General features: G+C 30.8%; 3 protein-coding genes across 4 annotated transcripts; 1 reads left to right on the top strand and 2 right to left on the bottom strand.

The window, feature by feature from the left end:
- The first annotated feature begins 2,675 nt into the window (after positions 1-2,675).
- On the top strand, positions 2,676-6,439 carry LOC145331490 (uncharacterized). The gene is made up of 4 exons (XM_080176181.1): positions 2,676-2,794; positions 4,201-4,348; positions 5,064-5,151; positions 5,549-6,439. Exons 1-4 carry the CDS (start codon positions 2,745-2,747, stop codon positions 5,626-5,628), a joined length of 366 nt encoding a protein of 121 aa, XP_080032307.1. The 5' UTR covers positions 2,676-2,744; the 3' UTR covers positions 5,629-6,439.
- Positions 6,440-7,847: 1,408 nt separating this feature from the next.
- Positions 7,848-13,235, bottom strand: LOC145331489 (uncharacterized). Of its 2 annotated transcripts, none has more exons than XM_080176178.1 (6): positions 13,146-13,235; positions 11,171-11,218; positions 10,540-10,621; positions 10,218-10,292; positions 9,186-9,239; positions 7,848-8,446 (listed from the first exon to the last, which is right to left on the bottom strand). In XM_080176178.1, exons 1-6 carry the CDS (start codon positions 13,232-13,234, stop codon positions 8,279-8,281), a joined length of 516 nt encoding a protein of 171 aa, XP_080032304.1. In that variant the 5' UTR covers position 13,235; the 3' UTR covers positions 7,848-8,278. The 2 variants fall into 2 exon arrangements, with proteins under 2 accessions (XP_080032304.1, XP_080032306.1); XM_080176180.1 differs by having other exon boundaries at positions 8,132-8,446; positions 9,186-9,230.
- LOC145331488 (uncharacterized) lies at positions 13,234-24,019 on the bottom strand. The gene is made up of 27 exons (XM_080176177.1): positions 23,896-24,019; positions 23,577-23,627; positions 23,111-23,176; positions 22,809-22,968; positions 22,550-22,609; positions 22,056-22,125; positions 21,655-21,724; positions 21,332-21,395; positions 19,676-19,749; positions 19,369-19,462; positions 19,107-19,182; positions 18,815-18,914; positions 18,670-18,711; positions 18,311-18,345; positions 18,146-18,198; positions 17,979-18,042; positions 17,701-17,792; positions 17,377-17,440; positions 17,148-17,236; positions 16,179-16,259; positions 15,104-15,152; positions 14,738-14,772; positions 14,383-14,476; positions 14,109-14,172; positions 13,929-14,002; positions 13,631-13,691; positions 13,234-13,486 (listed from the first exon to the last, which is right to left on the bottom strand). The coding sequence occupies exons 4-27, from the start codon at positions 22,873-22,875 to the stop codon at positions 13,286-13,288; spliced, it is 1,773 nt and encodes a 590-aa protein (XP_080032303.1). The 5' UTR covers positions 22,876-22,968; positions 23,111-23,176; positions 23,577-23,627; positions 23,896-24,019; the 3' UTR covers positions 13,234-13,285.

Here is a 24,019-nt window from a genome sequence, read left to right as displayed (position 1 = left end):
GGAAGATTTAACTAAACTTTCAATTCTAACTAAATTTGGAAAATCGCTTTTCACATTATCTATATTTTTGTCTACATTTCATACAAAGAGAAAAGGGGATAAAATATGATAAACATTGAATAGAGATAAGCAGATAGATTGATGCATATACGTCTATATGTATATACTAACAGCAACGCCCCAAAAGCTTCTAGTAAATGTTTTTTTTTTTATTTCAAATATCATAACTTTAGAAACAATTTCTATGTTGCGTTAGCGGTTAGCGAGATCCATTGGTACAAACATAAAAACAAACACACAGACAAATAGACATCCTGTTACTTTATTATAAGGATATGTGAAATGAAGAGTGGATTTTAAAAATTTAGAAGGGGTAGAAATATAGCTTAAAACTATTCCAAGACTTAAATCTGAAAAAATTGGATAGCCTAAAACCATCACAGTCCCAATGTAAAGTTTAACCAAATGAGAAAATCCAATCGGTCCAGTAGTAATTGAGATCTTAAGCTTCAGACAACTACTTTATATTATAGGATATATCTGCATGTCTTTGATAATAATTTATCTTGTAAGAAATCCATAAAGTATATCTGTCAACTTTCTTAAATGGTTTCATCTTAAAGCATTATCTTTTTATATCTTCTAGCATTTGGTCTGTCCTTTGCATGGTCACAATATTGTACTTTAATTGTATGATTTTTAAACTATATTTTTAATAGCGAAACTTTTCTATAATTAGGGTCGGTCTGTCCTTACGTTTGGGACGGATATCTTTTTTCATTAATTAAGGCATGATAGAATTGTCCTATCGATTTTAAACTTTGCACGGTGATTCCTGTAGTAGTTAGATACGATTTAGACAGCGTAGCAACTCTATAGTCATTACCAGAATGTGCGTACAACCAATTTAAATATGTTGATTTTTTTACTTTTTTAACAACAAATTTTTATGTGATCTAAATATCCGATTGATCTTATTTTTGGTATACTGATTCCTTGGACAACAAAATACAATTATATAAGAGAAACAACTCTATAATCAAGTCCTAAAAATGAAAGTATGTATTATCATGTATCAAGCAGTTTTTCAACAAATTTACTTACATTTTTGCTTCGACTCCTATACATTTATATTCTGATTATTCAGTTCTGACACAATACAAGTGTTAATGTCCGTTGGTCCTACCGTTTCAGTGCTTCGCTTTTATTGATGTTGTCATCTTTGCTGTTTGTTAACTTGTCTGTATAATTACTGACTGTATGTATGTCTGTTTAACTCTCTTATTTTGTGCAGGGATCTAAAAGGATAAGACAATGGTCGATGAATTGACGTACATCACCAATGATGATAGACAAAATTACCCTTTCTGTGATACCAATTTGGACACTTAACTAAATGAATCGACCAATTACAACTCAATAAAAGGTCCCAAGGTTGTTGAGCCAACGAATAAGAAAACGTTATTATAAGACAGCTCATACCAATAACGAAATTAATTCGGAAAAAAATCACGAAACCTATACGTGTTTTTCAGCTGTCGTTGGGGGGCAACACATCGTAAAATTGACGACCTCTCCATATGCCCCCCAAATATTATTTTAGATTTAATTCCCTTGTTGGTTATACCTTATTCCTGATTATAAGACTTTGGGGACTAGTGTAATAAACAGCCCAATATCCCCTCCCTCCCTGGATAATTTTTATGCTGGTAGGTTTGTCCAAGGATGTGGGTAAAGGGTTGTTTACTCCCTTAAAGTGATCACGAAGCTGGAAAATAGTTGATATATGTTACAGATTAATGTTTTTTAAGAGTATTTTTAAAAGAATTAAGTCTTATATACTTCACATTTAAAAAATTATCAAAATTTAAAAAAATTAATTTTCACACATTAAAACATTGATTTTTTTTGTGTGTTTTATTATACATATCTTAAAACCTATCTAATTGGCAAATAACACTTATTTTTCTTGAAGTTTACTCGTGGATACATAGTAAATTATGTAAGGTTTTGTTACATACATATTAAACTAACCAAAATAGGTTGTATATAGCTTTCTAGGGGTGATTAAAAATTCTCCCGATGATCGCAAAAATATATCCATATATGGAAAAAAATGCCAAGAAATTTTTCTGCTTATGGACCCTGGATTTTCAATTTTTCATTTATTTCAAAATTTTTAAAAATATCTACATATCCATAGATATATGATGTTAAAAATCATTTGAAGTCAGTTATTTGCTTTGTATATATATGATTAAATAATATAACCACTAACAAATTAAATAAATGCAATTAGTTAATATTTTGATAGAATACATATAATTGAGAAACCTCGGCACCATTATTTAATGAGAAAGGTAGAAGGAAAGCATATTTGTGTGTGTGTGTAACAAAACAAAACAAACGCACAGCTGTAGTCTGTTTGTTGAGAGTAGATTGAAACATTTATGCCTTTAAACATTTTTTTTAGAAACAATTTAATTTAAACGCAAATTATTTTATTATTATTAATCAAAAGCAAGGTTTTTCTACATTAAAGGTCGACCCATCTATTTATAACTAAATTTTAGCTTTTTAAAAAACGTATTATACAATATCTTATCCTTTTATTGAAACTGATGATTTTTTTTTATAGAGAAACATATGTATTCCATCAATAAAGAAAGTTAAAAAACTTTGTATATTTTAGATTAATAAAATGAAAATATGTCAAACTTGAACCTTGAATCTCGCTTTAGCCTATGGGTTGCGACGACAACCCTAGCTCAATCTTCATGCCATTTCCAAAAAGGTATAAAACGTCGTTCTAGCTCAAGTGTGGCCCAAATAAGAGCCGCCGTGTCAAAGGGTAGCTTGAAAGATGGTAATTTGGATCCTGCGGTTACGCACGTCCCTAAGGAAATGTGGCCTCCCAGCAGCCCAGATCTTAATCCATTGGACTATTGAGCCCAGGGCTACTTTAAAGCACGATATAAAGAACGTGCTGATACTAGAAAGATATCCCTAATTGCCACGATGAAGGAGAATTTCGTTATCTTGTACAGGGGTATGATGACTAGAGCCTGCGGGCGGTTCAGGGGGTGGGTAGGGGCGGTAATTGAGGCTGGCGGCGATTTTATTGAATAATCTAACAGTCATATACCTATTCTACCTCTCAGTTTTTAAAATTCAAAAAAATCTTTAGAATTGACGATTTTATGTTCATTTGTTTACAAATTAGAAAAAGTTCGGATTTATGTGCCCCACCCTGTATGTTATGCGTAAAGATTTTTAAAAGCATAACTTTTCTATAATTAGGGCCCGTCACTGAATCTTATTCTAGACAGGGAGGGAGTGGACATTGGGCTTTTCATTACATTAGTTCCCAAAGTTTTATAACAATGTTTTTCTATTCGTTAGCTCAATCACCTTAGGTAATTTTATTGAATGACTGGTTCAAGTTATATGTCTTTTTAACCACTAATTGTAATCTACAGAAGAGATAAGGGGGGGGGGGGGTTAATGCAACCATCTCGTAATCAATGATTAAATGGCACTTAGAATTCGAATTTCGATCTGAAATTTTTCATGAGTAATCCTTGGTATGTCTATTTTCCCTAAATTGAACAAAAAGTTGGAAAAGTAACGGCTGGCGACTCAGCCGTTTAGCCGTTTTTTGCCTATTTTCAGGGCAAATTCATCATTAATTACATAGGAATCAACTTTTTAAAACATATTTTCGGTTTAATTCATGTTAAATGATAGCAATAACCATTTTTTAAATTTCTAGTACCAACAGCTACCGGCTAGAAACGTTTGATAAGGTTTTTGAGAGACAAAATGTATGATGTGGAGATAGGTTTCGTGACTAAGATGCTCTTAAGATTGGTAAAAATTGGATAACTGGCTGAGCCGCCAGCCGTTAGCCGTTACTGTTTCAACTTTTTGTTCGATTTAGGGGTAATAGACCTACCAAGGATTATTCATGCAAAATTTCAGATCAAAATTCAAATTCTAAGGGCCATTTAATCACTGATTACGAGATGGTTGCATTAACCCCCCCCCCCCTTTTGTGGATAAGCATTGGAAGGTACATCAATTGATCGGTCATTGCCTTAACCTGTATTTTAGAGGATTTGTACCTACATAAAAATACCAATAGTGGTAATTATTTTTCTTAAATTAAGGATTGTTAAGATGAATACTATTTTTTTATAGGGGACCGATAATACCTAACCCAACTGGTCAATGGGGCCAGACTGTCCAGCTTCAGAGGCATACCATTCAGCTCACTCAACATCAAAAACAGAAGCTGCTAAACATGAACCCGCAAGACAGAAGTCTGTTTATTCAAAAACTGTTAAAGGTTGGTATTAATAAAATTTCTAAATTCAAAATGCTGTTATATATCTGTCAACTTTAACTCTATCGGTTCAGTAGTAAGCAAGATCTTGACAAGATTTTTTTTCATGAGGGTCGTTTTTTCCTATTACTCAAACCTTCAAAATGGTTAAAACCTTCCTATGACCTTTGCCAAGCTTTACTATAAAGGAGAACTATAATAGGTTTAGCAGTATACAAGATTCTTTGATACACACACAAAGACCAGTGGCTGTGCCCCTAGCTTCTAGGGGCTTTACATTTGATGGAGTAGAGTAGGGAAGGGCAGAAAAAAAAACCTAAAACCATCCCAAGGACTATGTGAAGCCTCCCTGAAAGGGAGAACTCCATCTGTTAAGTAGTTATTGACACCTTAAGTTACAGACATAAAAACTCTTAATACTTTATAAAAAGACTTGCGGTTATGCCCCTAGAGGCCTCTAGTGGCACTTTAAATGTTTAGTGTTTTAAAAAAAATACGATACTTCGCAATATTACGTAGGAGTCTCTATTCGAGAAGAAAAAAATTGATTTATTGTGATTTCTCTTGGGAGGGTGTTGGTAACCTCCCCCAAAATAATTATGAATCATCTTGGGGCCTATGAGAAGATAAGCGGTTAGCGAGATCCTACGTTACAAACATACAAACACACAAACATCCTGTTACTTTATAATAAGGATTAATAATTTTAATTTCCAAGGAGCGAGAGGACACTAATGCAGATTCAACAACAAAATATGATGGCTCAGCAACAACAACAACAAAATATAATGGCCTCACAACCACAGGTAAGATACCAACTAAACCCAGTCAAGTACATGAACTTCTCCCCCTCCCCTTTCTTAAAAGCGAAGCTTTTCTATAATCAGTCTTCCCGCAGGATTGTTTGTAAGAAAAAAATATATTGTCTCAAATGATTCCAAATTGCCTAATTTTTTTGGCGGCGGCGAAAAATGGCGGTAAACAGCTGGAGCGGCGGTTCCGCCGCCGTTTATTTTAAAAGATAACAAAACTTGGGGTAATTAGTGACACAACCAAAAAGATTTCACCCAATTATCTTTAAAACTATGGGAGTAGCGCCAAATATAAAATTGCTGGTATGTCATGTTACGAGTCACCATATCCCCCTCCCTCCCCTTTTATATTAATACTTCATAAAGATAAAATTATTATATATATTTTTAGGACTAGAATTTGAAACAAGGCAGACAGACAGACCACTGCTATCAATCAAACCTGCCATTCAACAAAAATCACTGGGGTGATCATAAAAAACAAAGAAACTAAAAGAATTTTAGCACCAAGAATTTGTGAGGCAGTTACTTTCATGAGATATCATGTAGAAATTCAAACAAACAGCAGCGACATCTTCAAAACAAAGTTTATTTGCAATTCTTACTGAATTACCTACCTACACATTTTTAAGATGAAATAATTTTAATTGACAATCCCATCATTTAAAACATGCCACTACTTATTTTTTAAGCTTGATAACTTTGAAGACAAATATATTTATATTTAGGTTCCGTAACATAAACCAACATGTTTTGTTTAAATATTTTCTTTTTTTATTTTAAAGCTAGTAGGTATGTTTGTGAAGCTATTTTTTAAAAAAATACACTATTCTAAGACATGAAGATATATTTCGATTCTAACAATCAATATTAATTCATTTTGTCTCTTGTAAAAGTAAATCAAGCAATATTAGCTTGGTCGTTTTGTTTAAAATTTAAAAATAATAGAATAATATTTCCAATATAATACTAACTTATTACTTACTCCCAACACAGTCTCTGTACGCAAATCATAAGAACCAAAATTTAAAGGTTTTAAAAAATAAGTTTATTAATGTTGATAGATGTTTGGGAGCTGGCTGCATTAAAAGTTGTGATGTCAAAACAATATTCTTGTAACTTGTTAATTCATTCATTATACTACTTCAAAAACAAATTGCAAAAAAAAATTATTTTCTTGTATACCTAATTAAACTTAACTTAATTTAATTTTTCGTGAAACTACTCTTTTTGCGTTATTAGTATTTTTGAATATTTTTAAATAAAGTTTGTTGAAAAAGGACTTTAATGTTTTTTTTTTAAAGCGGATTTTTTCTATAATAAGTGTCTGTCAGTATGTCGCCCTACCGTCCTTAACGGTCAGCTCTTTTTGTTAATTATACATTTTTATAATTTTGTTAGAATTGTGCTATATTTTTCAAACTTTGCATGATGAATCCTATAACAGTTTGGTAGGATTTAGAAAGTTTAGCAACTTTTACCCGAAAGTCTGTACGTACTTTTAAAAAAGGATGATTTTTAACTTTTTAACAACATTTTAAGAATAATATACCTATTAATCTGATTTTTAAAATACTTATTCCAACTACAACAAGGTACAATATTATAAGCAAAGCATCTCTATAATGAAATTATAAAAATGTAATTATGCTTCTACATATATTATCTGCTTACTCAGTGCTGACACAACTGTTAAGGGTTGTTTGACCGAAGGCACCAGCTAAAAAAACCTGCTTTTATTCTTGATTGTACATTTTTATATTTGTAGAAAGCTGGATATAATACGATGCTAGACATAGTTTTTTTTGTATGGATGAGAACCGGTTCCTATTCATCGGATTCGATTTGAATCAATACGAAAACATGTCTTTATGCCCGTAAACCTTGAATATTTTTTTTGGATTTTGTGAAAGTAAAGATTTTTTAAAGCGAAGCTTTTCTATAATTAGGGTCAGTCCGTCCGTTTGAGACAGATAGCTTATATTTGTTGATTTAGGCATGTTAGAATTGTCCTATCGATTTCGAACTTTGCATGGTGATTCCTGTATTATTTACGTATGAGTTAGAAAGCGTAGCAACTCTACAGTCATTACCAGAATGTCCGTACGTCCATTTCAAACATGTTGATTTTCTACTTTTTTAACAAAAAATTTTTATGTGATCTAATTATCTGTTTGATCTGAATTTTAGTATGTTGATTCCTGGGACAACAAACTACAATACTATAAGCGAAGCAACTCTATAATCAAGTCCTAAAAATGTAAATATGTCCATAAACATTATCCTGTATCAAGCAGTTTTTCAACAAATTTACTTACAATTTTGCTTCGACTCTTATACTTTTATATTCTGATTATTCAGTTCAGATACTATACAAGTGTTAATGTCCGTTTGTCCTACTGTTTCAGTGTTTCGCTTTTATGGATGTTGTCATCCTTGTTTATAATATGGGTCAGCCTCCATGGTTAGCTCTTTTCGTTAATTTTGCTGTGTTGGCCTTTGAAACATGCTAATCTTTTATTTCCTGGCGAAACTTTTTGTCTGATATAATCATCCTACCTATTTATTTGATTTTTGGAACAATGATTCCAAAAAAACCTGGTATAACTTTATTTTTAACAAACGTATGATATAAAACTTTAAACAGCAGACATCCTTCATCTTTTTATAACTAGAATAAAATTTAGGAGTTCATGAATAAACATTTATTTAATAACAAAAAAAAAAAAAATAACAAAAACAAAAACTAACAAAGAGGGGAGGGGGGGGGGTGAAGTGACACTTTTAAAACCAACGGAACTCAACTGAATAAAGAGTTATAGCTCTGAGATTTGGCATGACAGTTACCTTACAGAGGTAAATTATGGAACTGTGAAGGAAAGGCGGCGGAACTTGATAATGTTTGATACATGTTTGAAATATTATTGTCAAGTGAAAATATAATTGAACTGAATATCAGATGATTAAAAATTGTGTAATTTGGCGAGAAAAGGAAAAAAATTGGCAGTTTTTGGTGGGAGCAGCGGTTCAACATACGTTTCTTCACAGCTACATATTGTACCTCTTTAAAGCAACTGCCATGCCAAATCTTAGAGCTGTAACTCTTTATTTAGTTGAATTGCTATGACTTAGTTTTGGTTTCAAAAGAGCAAGGGGGGTGAATTGTTATATTTTTGGTACTATTGTTTCCAGAATTTGCTGTTTGTGTTGGTGTTGGTGTTGCTGTTACTGTTTTGTGTAATTTTGACGAATCTCTATGGTAGATAAATCCACTTCTACTGTTGAACAACTGAAATAAATAGTTATGTTTCATTACTGTTTTAATAAGAAGGAAGGATTATTTCTCAAAACTGTAAATGTAGTTGACTAAAGGCTCTTTTTAAGTTTCAATATAAATTAAATTCCCTTGCATCCTTGTAATAAAGTAAAGGGATGTTTGTCTGTGTGTCTGTACTAAAGGATCTCGCAGCTCGCTAACCACTGAACTGATTGGGTTCTCCTTAACATGTTAGCTTCTCATAGGTCCCGGGAAGGTTTATAACTCTTTCTTGGGAGGGTACCACCACCCTCCCAAGATAAATTGCCCCTAGAATTTTTTTATATTTTTTTAACCAAAATTAAAAATGGGGGAGGGGACACCCCCCTACTTTAGTGCCCCTAGAGGCCTCTAGGGGCATAGCCGCTAGTCATTAATAAAGACAAAGTAACAAGGGATTTTTAATGTCTGTTTGTTCGTACCGATGGATCTCGCTAACCACTGAACCGATCAGGTTCTCCTTAATTGGGTAGCTTCTCATGGGTCCTGGATAGGTTTATAACTATTTTTGAGGAGGGTACTACTACCCTCCCAAGAAAAATTTAAAAAAATAGAATTTTTTTAACGCAAGAGACTTGAACGCAACATAGATAGGTAACGTATTATCTTTAAAAGAAACCAAACATTTAAAGTGCCACTACAGGCCACTCTATGGCGTAGCCGTTAGTTAATTGTATAGTAGCATTGGAAATAAAAAATAATGGTTTATTACCTTGTTACATGGCTGGCAAAAGAAAACTTTCTTCTTCTTTTGTTTCTGACAGACCTTAATGGATAAAATTAATTCTTTATTAATCTACTAAAGGTTTCGCCCCTAGTACCTAGGGGTTCTATATTCAAAGGGATATGAAAGGGCAGAATAATAGCCTAAAACCATCTAAGGACCAATATGAAGCTTCACTGCAAAAGAGAACCATATCGGTTCAGAGTTTAGCGAGATCCTTCACTACAGACAAAAAAACTTACTACTTTATATAATAGGATAAAGGTAGATGTTTCGAATTTCGTGTAAATAAGGGGGGGGGGGGGGGGTTTAATGCAACCATCTCGTAATCAGTGAGCAAATGACACTTAGAATTCGAATTTCGATCTGAACTTTTTCATGAGTAATCCTTGGTAGGTCTATTTTCCCTAAATCGAATAAAAAGTTGGAAAAGTAACGGCTAGCGGCTCAGCCGTTCAGCCGTTTTTTGCCTATTTTCAGGGTAAATCCATCATTAATTACGTAGGAATCAACTTTTTAAAACAAATTTTTGGTTTAATTCATGTTAAATGATAGCAATAACCAATTTTAAAACTATTAGTACCAACAGCTACCGTCTAGAACCGTTTGATAACGTTTTGGAGTAGAAAAGAGTATTATGTTGAGAGAGGTTTCGTGACTAATTTGCAATATAAATATAAAAAAAATGGCAAAACAGCTGAGCCGCCAGCCGTTAGCCGTTACTTTTCCAACTTTTTGTTCGATTTAGGGAAAATAAACCTACCAAGGATTACTCATGCAAATCTATAAATGTAAATTCTAATTCTAAGTGCCATTTGCTCACTGATTACGAGATGGTTGCATTAACCCCCCCCCCCCTTACATGAACAATGAGTATCGAGGTATCTAACTCTTTACATTTGATCAATAGTCTTTTCTTTTTTACTCTGATATGAAATAATTTGATTTAATAAAAGGACAGTCAAAAACTTTTTTTTATGTTACACAGAAACCAAGGTTTTATAAAGAAAAAAATTAAACCTGCGATTTAATGTGCCTTGCCAAAGAATAGTTTGATTTGACGGTCAATTTGCAAAAGTGGCACATATATACAACCTGGAAATGAAAAAAATATGATTAACAGAAGGAATGTTTTTTTTTATATTTAAGGCGGATAACCCTCCCTCCCTCCACTTCCAACAAGTAGATTTTTCTGAATATAATTTTTAAAACCTTAAAAATAATTTCAGATGTCAAGGTTAAAATAGAAATGAAATTATTATATATTGTTTGTAAAAAAAAGTATATACCTAAGTAAAGTTTATTTAGCATCCAAAATTTTTAATAAAACTAAGATTATTACTTTATTCTTTGGTTTTGCTGTTTTCTTTCTCTTTCTTGTATTTTCCGATTCACAGCCACAGGAACACTCTTTCTTCATTATTCTAGATATGTATATTAGTTTATTAAAAGATCTTACAATATTTTCATAATCGTTACTAGAAGGTCACTACGTTCATTTCAAACATGCTGAATTAAAAGAGACATGTTATAATTATACTATCATTTTTAAACTTTGCACGATGATTCCTATAACTTTTAGTTACAATTTAGAAAGCATATAAATTCATTCGTTACTCCAAAAAAATAGTACGTCCATTTAAAACATGTTATTTTTTTAACATTTGAAAACATTTTTAATAAAATTATTTATTCATCTGATTTTTGCAATAATGATTCTTATTTTAACAAATACAGTATTACAGTATTATAAGCGAGGCATCTCTTTAATCAAATAATAAAAATATGTCCTTTTACTGTATCCTCTATTTATGCAATCCTAAAACAAATCTATCTACTATTTAGACGTTCAGAAGTTCTGACACTCTCAAGATTTATTGTCCATTTGTCCTTCCTTCTAAATTAAGACCTCTGTTTTTATGGATATTGTGTTCCTTGTTTTTGCAATTAAGAATATTAGGTTATTAACTTACTTTCTTTTTTGTTTGGTGGAAAGAATATCGCTCTTTTGAATTGTTATTCTGAAAAATGATCAATAAAGTAAAAAAAGCATTTGTTTATGACAGTCTGTATTTATGACAAACTAGTATTCAGTCAAAACTTTCATGTCTGTGATGATGCAATAATATACATATAAAAAGGGGACTATCCACGAACGAGAGCACATGATTCTAAGTACCTTCCAGCATTGATCCTAAGTATTTTCTTTCAGAATATAATTGGTCACCATATATCATTAATGTATTGACGAGAAAATTTATGTTTCACCATATTTTTTTTAGGTATTTTAATTGATTTTGAAAACTTTTATGAAGCTAATTCTTTTAATAAAATAGATATTTGATGATACATATGCGAATACTCGTGTTATATAGATTGTAAATTAATCCATACTAGCATTAATTTAAACATACATATGAGATATATTAAAAGTGCTTTTAACTTTTTTTTAATTTTTATCATTTGACAACTTGGACAATTAAAGACACCACGAACTCAACAAAATGTTTGATAGAATTTTGACTAAAAAACCTGAACATTTTTTTACTTTTCTTCAACTTAAAGTGGTGAAACATAAATTTTCTCGTCAATATATTAATTATTAGTGGTGACCTATTATATTCTGAAAGAAAATACTTAGGATCAATGCTGGAAGGTACTTAGAATCACGTGCTCTTGTTCGTGGATAGTCCTCTTTGGTAGAGAAAATATTATTTATAAGGAATACCATAAAAGATGGGGGGGGGGGGGGTGCCAGGTGCCGGAAGCTCGTAAACTGTGAGCAAAATGGACTGAATATTGAGCTATATTTTTTAAACTTAGTACATAAGCCTAGTCTAATAGGTACTACATTTAAATGAAAAAAAATATGCATAATAATTTTCATTTTTAGGTTAGGTAAAAAAAACCTGTTGAAATGGGATTTTTAGGCCCATTTTGTCTATCTTGGTCTACTTTGATGTATAAATTTACTTTTATTTTTTTTACGTTTTTAAAAGCGAAGCTTTTCTATAATTAGGGTCGGTCCGTCCGTCTGTCCGTAACGGATAGCTTTTTAATTAATTTAGGCATGTTAGAATCGTCCTATTGATTTCAAACTTTCCATGGTGATTCCTGTAGTAGTTAGGTACGATTTAGAAAGCGTATCAACTCTATAATCATTACAAGAATGTCCGTATGTCCATTTTAAACATGATGATTTTTTTAACTTTTTTAACAACTAGTTTTTATGTGATCTAATACTCCGATTGATCTGATTTTTGGTATACTGATTCCTGGGACAACAAAGTACAATTTTATAAGCGAAGCAACTCTATAAGCAAGTCCTAAAGTTATAAGTATGTCCATAAACATTATTCTGTATCAAGCAGTTTTTCAACAATTTTACTTTCAATTTTGCTTCGATTCTTACACATTTATATTCTGACTATTCAGTTCTGACATTATACAAGTGTTAATGTATGTTTGTCGTGCCGTTTCAGTGCTTCGCTTTTATGGATGTTGTCATCCTTGTTTTCTTACATACTCTGTGTCTATTCATAAGGATAAACAATTAAAGGTAGGTTTCTACATCATAATAGACCCTAAAAAGGCCTAAAAAAACAGTTTCCCCAGGGTTTTTCTTACCTAACCTTACCTAAGAGTGAATTTATTTTTTATTTTTTTGAACTTGGCCTATGTAACAATTTTCAAGATTCTACCTTGATATTTAGTCCATTTTACTCACTGTTTATGAGCTTCGGGCACACCCCCCCCCCCCCCTTAGAGATATTTTTTTTTAAATTCCGCAAGAAGCGGCAGATTGGTCATCAGTTTCATAGTTTTACATTTTAAAGTGTTAAAGCAACTGCCATGCAAAATTCTAGAGTTCTATTCTTGTTTTAAAGTTTTTGAACAAATAACTGTACGGCAAAAAATACCCTTTACAAAAAATGCATAGTAACTTACCGTTTTCTTTTGGATTTTGTTGGCATAGGTTCACACCCATTTGAAATCGGCACGCAGCCCTCAAACATCACATTTATGCCAATGTTCATTTCTTCTGAAAATTATATATATGCTATAATATTGCAAAAAATTAACTTTCACTAGGTATATGTATAGGTATATTCAATTTGTGTCTCTTGGGAAAGAATGTTTGCCAATTCATCATCTTCTGTCATCTCACTCTCAACTTCATCCTGGCAACTCCATTCGTCATCGTATTCATTTCCTCCTTCTAGTTCATCCTCTACATTCTTGATTAATCGTTCTAATTCTTTCTCAGCTTCAAGATTGTGTTTCTCATCCTGTTTATATAAGTTAAGGTTCATAAATATTGTTATTTTTAATAATTTTAATAAGAAAACATGTACTTTAATATCAACTGAGAACAAACATTAAAATTTCGCTGGAGCTTTGCTAATAATATTCAAGATTATAAGAAATCCTACTTGTGAAAGCCTAGATTCGTATTTTTCATAAAGTTCTTTCTTTTTTCTCATCAATTTTTCCCTAAAATTAAGAAAAAAAATAAACATGAGGTTTGTATACTTAGATAAGATAACCTCTATGGAAATATTAGCTGATAATAAAATTTATAATTGTCTTCTCCTATTTATAATTAAGTCTGTTTGTCTATCTATCCGTTATGCCTGTTCTTTCTTAGCTTTGCTGTTTTACTTTTAAAATTAAGAGCTTATTTTCTTTTGATTGTTGTCAACCTTGTTTTTTTTAAATAAATTAATTCACCTTTCTTCTTTTGATAGACCTATTGTTTTTTCTCTTTTGGCATCGGCAAAATTTTGAAAGAAAATCTGTTTTACCTTAAAAATTATATCATTGCTCAGATGGTTCTGTTTTGATTAGTAATAAATTTCAATCAATGAATTAAAAGAAATATTAAAAATTTACAGTTTCATTGTAACTTACAAAATTGATCCATTTAGACGTAGTTTCCTCCCTCATTGGCCTCAGCCGCTCTTTATTCCCAAATCTATTATTAAATATTATTAACTAATATTTTTAATTATATTGATATTAGGTGTACATTTTTATAAATTCAAAGAGAAACATTACATTGCCAGTCAGAAGTGGCCCTGTCAAAATAATACATATAATTTTTGTGTATTTTGGCTACCTACCCCTCTGATGTGGAAGCCGATAACTCGTAGATTAAATTAGATCATAATAATATTTCATTTACCTTGATTTACTCAATCTCATTTTGACACCCACTTTTTCATTCTCAATTATTTTTCTGTTCGCATTCTCATTGTGTCCCATAATTGCCATGCAAACTACACATATTTACATATTGTTAATAATAAAATTCTTTTAATAAGTAAAACATTTTTTAAAAGTAACAAATTTATAACAAAACTTTTTTTAGGGGGGGGGGGGAATCTCTTTAAGGAGTATAAAACCTTTTTGTGGGAAGTCAAATCTAGTATATTTCCATTGTCAATAATGTGTTCACAAATTTAAGGTGAGATTGCTTAACATGAAAGAATCACATTAATAACTTTGCTTCAATCAAGTCTACAAATGAGAAAACATACCTTTTGCTCTCATTGCCCTTTTTCTAAAAAAAATCCTATTATTTGACAATGGTATCAAATTATAAAAATCTTATGGTCAGCTTTTACATATATATTTTTTTTTTTTGGGGGGGGGGTATTTAAATTTTGAACAAACTTAGCCTATTTCAAAGAAATATCTTAATGTTGAACCTGCACCCTTGAAAATTGTTTATTGTTCTTTTCTCTTCATACCAAAATCAATAATACCCCCCCCCCCTCCTCCCCCACCCATTCTAACCTTGAAATAGAAATCAAATTTAAGTTCTAAAAAAGGTTGTGTGTGGTCTATTTCAGAGTTACGGAAACCACAGTTTCATCTGAATTTTCTATATCCATTGTTCCTGCCTTTTCGGTGCATACTTGCATAAGCTTGAATTAAGATTTTCAAGAGAACCTAAAATTAAAGAGATAGTTGCGTGAAGTGTATTTCAGAAAATTAATTTCAAACATAAGTTACAAGTATACCATAAAACATATATAATTTTGTAATACAATAAATTAGTCACTAAATTAGTCGTCATACTGTTTTTTTGAAAAAGGACCACCATATATGTTCCACATATTCAAAAAATATGATTTTCAAGTCTTGATATTTTTAAAACTTGGCATAAAATTCTTTCAAATGTATGTCCTATAGATGTAGTTTAAACTATTGAACAGGAAAAAATATGCAGTTTATATATGCAACTATCCCATTAACAAGGATGACATCACCCATAAGTAGCGAAGCACAAAAAAACATGGATGGTAATACATACAAGTAGATTTTAAGTGTATTTATTAAAATCAAGAAGAATAAAGACAAAACCTTTTATTTTAAATGATGTAAATTACATTCAATGGGAAAAATATTTTAAAACTGTCATCAAAATAAAGTTTGAAAATCGGACCCAAAACACCTAAGTTATGGTGAAATATGTAAAACATATAGAAATAGCCAAAAACCTGCTTTAAGGCAGTTTCTTTTCTTAATACGCCAAGAAATTTTATTTTAATATCTAGAACTCAATTTATTTTGAAAATCGGAATATAAACATCAAAGATATTGGGAAAAATATGAAAAATATATAAGTAGCCAAAAACCTGCAAAAAGGCATTGTGACCGTCATTGTTGTTTTCTTCAAACGACGAAAATTTTAATTTTGATATCTTTAACTGAAAAAAATTTAAAAATCGAACTTGTCGACGGACGTACGTTCTGACGGACAGATAAAGTGAATTATAGAGTAGCTTCGCTACTAATAAAAATATAAATAGAACGATATGTTACTTTGTAAATTAACTAACGACTTTGCCTTTAGTCTCTGGCGGCTTCGCCCTAAGAAGTAAAGGGAATTCCTACTTTGTGTTATTGATAAAAAAGGAACTTAGGAGCATACAATAATGTAGGTGCTATCAGTTAAATCTTTCAGTAAAATACCTGTGTGTTTGAAATTCGTTGCGTGTTTGTAATCAACCATGTTGGCCTCAGCAAATAACACATTCTTCAGTCTTGTTATTGCTAGAATAAGAATAGGAAATTGAAAATATTGGTTGCAGTTTTATTTTTAAAAACAAAGCTTTTCTATTATTAGGGTCGGTCCGTTCGTCCGTACATCATAAAGAGTTAGCTCATTTCGTCAATGTAAACAGGTTAGAATAGTCCTATCAATTCCGAACTTTGCATGGTGATTCCTGTAGTAGTTAGGTATGATTTAGAAGCATAGCAACTCTATAATCGTTACTAGAATGTCAGTACATCCATTTTGCACATGTTGTTATTCAACTTTTTTAACAACAACTTTTTATGTGATAAAATTATCAGATCGATCTGATTTTTGGAATACTGATTCATAGGACAACAAAGTATAATGTTATAAGCAAAGCATCTCTATTATCATAAAAGTCCTAAAATGCAAGCATGTCCTTAAATAGTATCCTGTATTTAAACATTTCTTCAACAAAGGGGTAGTTTCACGAAAGGCATTTGAACTTAATTTAGTAAACAGCTTATTTTTTCCTGGTTAATTGGTTAAACTACATTTACATGGCATATATTTGAAAGAATTTTAATTTTCTACGACGTAGTCTTGATATTTTCAAAACTACGTAGTAGAAAATTTCATTTTTTTCAAATATATACCATATAAATATAGTTTAACCCATTAACTAGCAAAAAATATGCGGTTCACTATATTAAGTTCAAATGCATTTTGTGAAACTACCCCTTTAGTTTCAATTTTTTCCGACTTTTATACATTTATATTCTGATTATTTAGTTTTAACACTCCTAATTTGTCCTACCGTTTCAGAGCTTCGCTTTTATTGATGTTGTCATCCTTGTTACTTAGCAACATTTGTTAATGCAGATATGAATTACAAAGCTCTAATTACAATGTAAAAGCAATACCTGCAGATTTAGGGGACAAAAATGCCTTGTTTACAGGAGTATATTCTGGGGCATGCGGACAAGACTTCACATAAGTGTGGGTTGGAAATCTAATTTAAGTGTAAAATATTATTATAAATAATATAAATATAATACTTTTTTTAAAATGTCAATCTGTTTGTCTGTAAGGGATATATTATTGTTATTGTTAAATTGGGAATGTTAGAATTGCCAATTGTATGTTAATTACCTATGAATATTTATAATATGGTGTACCAAACACTGTAACAATTCAATCAGTTTTTCAACCATACCTAAAATAATTCCTTGTAGTAAATTTCTTAAAGTGTATTTTAAGAAAACAGCTACATCAGTCGACTGCTTGTAAGTATATCATCAAAACTTAGATCTTTAACTTAAAAAAAGGTATGAAAAAAAGAAACTTCTAACAACATGTAACATTTTTTATAATAAGCAAATATTATGTAGTTTGTTCATCATATTTGTTGGACTTCGCATTTTAAGAGTTGTCAATCTTGTTAATTTATGAGAGAAAAGTTTAAAATGAATTTACCATTAGCATTATTGAAAGAATACCATAAATGGTTTTTGATGGTCTCTAACCATGGTTTGAGAGCTGATATGTCTCTGAGCTTTGACATTAAACTAAAAGGAAAAGTGCAATTAAAGATTGAAATAAATTGAAAAATTCTTATTAAATCCTTAACGGGGGGGGGGGGGTTGAGGCCCGTACGTTAAGTAAATGTAAGTAAGCTATAACAATGATCGTTTTAACAGTTAAAGAATTTTTTGAAAAACATAAGCAAGCATAATCACATAAGCTTTACTTACTTTTTTATTAGGTGCCAAGTGTCAAATTCGTGACGGATATTTGCACCCTCCTCTTTGTTGAAATCTGAAATATTTAATGCAAGAAAAATTAACACAATTAAAATATAATTTTTTCATTTTAAGGATTTTATTTGTCAATGTATAATCTGAAACAAAAATTTTCCTACTTTCCACCATTCTTCTAACTGAATAAGAGCGATCAGTCACAAACATTGACAGTCTAAATAAAAATATGTGTCTTACGAAATAAAACAACTTTTTAAATTAAAACAGATCAATTTATAGTAACACAACAATTCTTTAATTCAAATTTAATCAACTTTAAATCTTACTCTATCCCATCCTTTTTCATCTTCTGCAGACAAATCTAAACAATATCAAAATGATTTAGTATTGACTCAAATAGACTAATAATATTTAAATTATAGATTTGATGTGTTTTGTCTGTAACTAGGCCACACATTTCGTGTTACATGTTACATCTTGGACCCGTAATAATTGACATATTTTAATCAAGAATCAAAGCAATAAAGGACATTGTTATGTTATCTGTGCATAGGGTTGTTCATTTGTACATTCATCTAAATGTCTGCCTGACTTATTTTAAATTTTTTATACAAGCATAGATAATCTTTATATTATTATTTGTTGGGTAAATAATTTCTTTAATTTATATTTAAACAGTTAATACCTTGGCCGCAATGGCTTCAAGAGCAGATGACCCTTTTTCAATCTTTAAAATAAACATAGTTTTTTTATTTTATTTCAGCTATCATTTTTATAAAATTATGAAACAAAGGTAATTATAAAAGTTTTTAAAAAAATAGAACTTTCACCTCATCTTTTGATATCAAATGAAAGGATATCACAAGTTTAGTTTTATCTTCCATGCAAATATACACACAGTATTTCGCACTAAATCCTATTGAGTCGTATCTATACATAAAAAAATCATTGCTATTTTAAAATGTTTTCAATATTTAATTCATTGAATTAATTTGAGCCAAATACTTCTTAAAGTTTATACAAAATGTGATTTTTATTACATTTTTAATTGTATCTAAATGCATAAGTTTTTTCTACATTATCCTTGTCTGACGCATTTGTACAAAACTACTATATTTATACCTGCCATCCCCGGCAACTGTAATGGCTTCATTCAAAAATATTTTTTTGATATTTTTTTCTTGTTTATCATAAAGTTCTAAATAGATTGTTAAATTACATTTTAGAATATTCTAGAAAACAATCTAATTAAAAACAATATTTATTAAGATTTTAAAACTACTGTAAACAGTTTATGGTTTTGATATTCACTCGTTTTATATTGTTTCAAGGAACTCTGTATTAATTGATATAAAAAATATCAATATTCATAAATAGATTTTACCTATTATTGATGGATATAGATATTCTTGCTCTAGTCTCCGCAACGTTCTTTCACTAAGAAAACTCAAACAAAGTCCTCTTGAATAATCAACAATCTAAACAATTACATAAAAAGAATAGTATTTTAAAATTAGTCACATATCAATAAATATTACATAAGTATGTCATAGAGCCAAAATGAAATTTCTTCGAATAAATGCTGCTTTAAGGAAACTATTATCAGAACATCAATACTGTGATCACTGAATCAATTAAAAATGTATTTTGTATAACTACCCCATTATATATTTTGATAGACAAAAAAATGCCTGGTTTGTTGGAATTCCATTGCACTTTGCTTCCGCTAAACAGTGAAGGTCCAATTTACTGATGTTTCCTCTCACTAAATGTATATAAAGATGGAAATATCCTTCCTAATAAAAGCGAAGTTTTTCTATAATTAAGGTTTTTCCGTCCGCATGAACGTACATAATGGATAGTTTTTTTCTTAAATTTAGGCCTTTTAGAATTGTTCTATTAACCCATTAGTGCCGAGCGCCACTTTTATGGGCCGATCGAGCTGTAAGTTTCAGGGAAGCTTTATAATGGTCAAAACGGAATTCGTATTTTTTTGTTTTGCTCTAGTGGCGTGCACAGGAAAGTTGCAAAAAAAACCGGTTCGGCTTGGCCATAAATACCAACCAGGTATTAACACCCGTTTTTGGTGCTTTCCCCCAGTTTTAAAACCCGGTTGACCTGTATAAAACCGGTTATTTTGACCAAAAATCGAAAAATGTAATTTTTGAACGCCAAAAGTGAGATGAACACTTTTTAGAACTTTGATACCATCCGTAATTGAAAACTACACAACCTCATGTAATCTAAAGAGCTACAAGTATAATACGAAGCGATTTATTTCAAATTTAGTGTTTCGGCTATAGGTGCCGCCGTTTTCGGGTAAAAAAACCCGTTGCTCGAAGTTTTAAAAGACACACACTACAAAAAAAGAACATATAAAATTTTGGTGTTACATATCAGAAAACGAGCATAAAACTATTGGGTGACACCTATAGAGATTACTAGGGTTAGTAGGGTGGCTCAAACCCTTACTAATGACGTAAACTGTTATTTTTATTGGTTGAAAAGTTAAAACCGGGTAATAAAAACCGAAACCGAGCCGGGTTTTATAATTTTCGGGTATTTATGGCCAAGCCGAACCGGGTCATAATAGGGCGTAAAAAAATGATAAAAAAATCATATACAAAATTATAATTTGAATAAAACGAATTCACAAATAGATGTACTTGTCAATAAACATTAGATTTCACAAAAAAAATCAGCGACTTTACTATAAAAACAAAAAAGTTAGAAGGGGTATTTTGAATTTTCATGATTTTCAAATTTTGTTGAGCTATACCAGCAAACGGAAGTAAGCTAAACTGCCTGCTCCAGGGGGAAATGAAAGTCAGGGTAGTAGAGGGGGGATTCATTCTGAGAATGATGCAATTATTAAGCCGGAAACCGGTTTTTTTCCCATTTTTCGGAACCGGGTTTTGATGCCCGGTTCGGCACTAATGGGTTAATTTCATACTTTCCATGTTGATTGCTGTAGTAGTTAAGAACAATTTTAAAGTATAGAAACAACAAACTTTTATGTGATATAATTATCCGATTGGTCTGATTTTTGGATTACTGATTACTAGGACAACAATGTCTATCTAATTAAGTTCTAAAAATGTAAGTATGTCCTTAGATATTATACTGTAATCAAGCAGTTTTTCTAAAAAATTACTTTCAATTAATATTCTGATAGTTCAGTTCTGACACTCTACAAGTGTTAATGTTTGTTTTTTACCATTTAAGAGCTTTGATTTTATTGATGTTGTCATCCTTGTTTAATTGTACTTCAGGCCTATGGTAATAGGTTCCACAAAGAAAGTTATTACTATTGTAAACACCTTTAAATAAATTATTAAATTATTTACCTAGTTTATTAGACTCCCAAACATATTTTTCGTTTTTTTTATTGCAACGGCAATTCTGTGTTACCTAAATATTTTGCAAGGTAAAGAATTGAAATATTTCTTAATTACAATCTAGCAGTGTGCTCCTTGCATACAGGGGCCCTGTATTTGAAGGGAAAGAGGGTAAAAAAAGCCTAAAACCATCCAAAGACTTCAAAGTTAAACATAGAAATATCCTTGGACATAAGCAACAAAATGTTAAACTTTATATGTTCAGTGATTGGAAAGAATTTCAAGAACAGTCAAATAACCCTCAATACTTAATAAAATAGGATTGTGTTCACCTTAATATAGCATCCACGTGTAACTACTGTTAAATTATCTTCACTTAAAGGCAAACCACAACCAGGATGCCTATTAAAAGATTTTCTTGATGACGTATTAAAGATGCTTTAAAAATTATATTTGCTTTAAAATATATTTTTTTTTGTATAATTGCAAGATGTCACTAACGGCCTTTAGAAACTAGTGTAGAATTCAAATGCTTTAAAGTAAAAGATATGAGAGGGGGGGGGGTTAGGTTGGAAGAATGTAGCCCTTTTTGAATTTAATCGAAATGATGTTGAATGCTGTCATACACTATTAATACCCACAATAATGTTATTGCTTGTTTTGATCACCAAAATAGATAGATCAGTTGTAAAACATACAAACCCTTCCCGACCAAAACCCCTATAAACATAACCTGCAAACTTTAAACAACTCTAACAATGTTTGCTCAAGAACCAAATGAGTTCTATATGGCCTTCCAGTTTCTAAACAGTTCATTTATGTACAAATAATGCATCATATTTTAATGACATTAGGACGGACCAAGTAAATTATACTTGAAGCTCATTGACAAAGAAAATCTTCATTAAATTTTCAGCTGTCTATCTTCTATAGCTGCTAAAAAATTACACTTCCTTAAAAGTGTTACTGATGGAAAGACAAATAGAATTATAGAGTAGCTTTGTTACTGAACAATGTTAACAGGTGATTAAAATCACTTCCTCTCTCATATTTGATTTACTTTATAAGATAGAAATAAATAAACAAAGGACAAGCTTAAAGCTTTCGGAGTCTAAAATTAATTTTAAGCTTTTATGAACAGCTACAAAAATTATATCAACTAATGATATTTTTGGATGTTAACTCTTAATCGACACCCTTTTTTCTCTGTTTTGTAAATAGTTGTACCTTCATTTTGAGAAAATTCGCTATCTTCAGATTCAGTGCAACTTTTGGGTTGGACATAAACTGAAAGATTAACTCTTTATAGAAAGAATGATTGGCAAAAATTAATGGTGTACAAAATCTAAAACAATTTGAAAATCTAAGCACATTTGAAATACAAAATAAGACAAGCATTTACAAAAAATTAAAATCCAATGTGTAATAAGTGTTATGCTTTACCTACTATTTATTTAACATATAAAGGTAATGCATTTGTCATCACCTGGATTTTCTTTTCTTTCCTTGTTCCATTTTGCCAGATTGTTTTTCTTTTTCGTTTTTTTGGGCATTTTTTATAATAGTTCTGAAAACAAGAAAAAAATCAATCGTCTGATTTTCTTTTAAATCCACAGTAATTGTTGCTTGGATCTGGATACTTTGATCTGAAAGAAATGCAAATGGGTGTTTTTATCTAATTTAAGCAAGATTACAGAAGAGTTGATTGCTGGAACTATGTGTATAATTAGAAAATTACATCTTCTACAGTAATAAAAAAAAAATTATAGCTGAACTCTTTATTTTTACCTAATTGCTTTGACACAACAAGATGGGAGTTGTATTCTGTCTTTTTTTAGGGCCGCTAGTTTGCTCCTATAAATGATATAAGATAGAGTTCTCTCTTCACACTATTAAAAAAACCTAAATATGTAAAGACACAGAAAAATAACAGCAGAAAGCAATGGTGTGCATAAAAAATAATAAAGAGAGGGGTAGGTTTCGGGTAAAATCGTAAAGGTGTGTGTCTTAAGGCTTAAAAATAGTAGTAGAACGATAATATTCACTAAATATGTAAAGAACTATAGACAATATTTTTTTAAAGTTAACATAAATTTTTGTCTTTCTACTACTGTTTTTAACTTATAACACATAACCTTTACGAATTTTACCAGAAACCTACCCCTCTCTTTGTTTCATTTTAAGGCTAATGATAACCCCTGGAAAATGATTGTTGATACCGACGTAAAATAGATTATAATTTAATTAAATGCACCTTGACCGCCAGTTTTCATTCTTTGCTATCATCATCATGCCGAATGTTGCTCTAAAAAAATTAGATATACTTCATAGTTAATATAATTTTCTTATAGATCATTTTCATGAAAGTCCCATTCATAATAATGAGTTTATGTCAAAGATATCCAACCTACTTACTCTTTATTAGCAGTAGACCATTTTTAAAATCTAGTACTCAGTAGTTTTGCTGCCTACCCTAATTAAACCTTTTGCCAAAGCATGTAAACACGGTAATTCCTCTATTTTAATTAAATTACAACAAAATATAAAATAAAAATATAATCAATAATGATTACCTATAGGCCTTTAAAGTATACACATGCTTTTATATTAAATTTTCTATATTTTTCGCATATATAATATATTTAACTAGTGGCTACGATCTTAGAGGCCTCTAAGGGCACTTGAGAAGAACACAAT

This window comes from Acartia tonsa, chromosome 11 (genome assembly GCF_053477335.1).
Source record: "Acartia tonsa isolate MP-2025a chromosome 11, ASM5347733v1, whole genome shotgun sequence".
NCBI lineage: Eukaryota > Metazoa > Arthropoda > Copepoda > Calanoida > Acartiidae > Acartia > Acartia tonsa.
Note: the sequence above shows the minus strand (reverse complement) of the source record. Positions and strands in the feature narration are given on the sequence as shown.

What these genes read in the sequence shown, in the direction of transcription:
- LOC145331489 (XM_080176178.1), bottom strand. Translation starts at nt 13,234, where the DNA reads ATGAACATTGGCATAAATGTGATGTTTGAGGGCTGCGTGCCGATTTCA. An exon ending in ACAAAATCCAAAAGAAAACG is followed by an intron (nt 11,219 to 13,145) that starts GTAAGTTACTAT and finishes ATCATTTTTCAG; the next exon opens with AATAACAATTCAAAAGAGCG. An exon ending in TTTGCCAGCCATGTAACAAG is followed by an intron (nt 8,447 to 9,185) that starts GTAATAAACCAT and finishes TATTTATTTCAG; the next exon opens with TTGTTCAACAGTAGAAGTGG.
- LOC145331488 (XM_080176177.1), bottom strand. Translation starts at nt 22,875, where the DNA reads ATGCCCAAAAAAACGAAAAAGAAAAACAATCTGGCAAAATGGAACAAG. An exon ending in TCTATATCCATCAATAATAG is followed by an intron (nt 19,183 to 19,368) that starts GTAAAATCTATT and finishes CAATCTATTTAG; the next exon opens with AACTTTATGATAAACAAGAA. An exon ending in ACGAATCTAGGCTTTCACAA is followed by an intron (nt 13,487 to 13,630) that starts GTAGGATTTCTT and finishes TTATATAAACAG; the next exon opens with GATGAGAAACACAATCTTGA.
- LOC145331490 (XM_080176181.1), top strand. Translation starts at nt 2,745, where the DNA reads ATGGGTTGCGACGACAACCCTAGCTCAATCTTCATGCCATTTCCAAAA. An exon ending in TTATTCAAAAACTGTTAAAG is followed by an intron (nt 4,349 to 5,063) that starts GTTGGTATTAAT and finishes TTAATTTCCAAG; the next exon opens with GAGCGAGAGGACACTAATGC. An exon ending in TAATGGCCTCACAACCACAG is followed by an intron (nt 5,152 to 5,548) that starts GTAAGATACCAA and finishes ATATATTTTTAG; the next exon opens with GACTAGAATTTGAAACAAGG.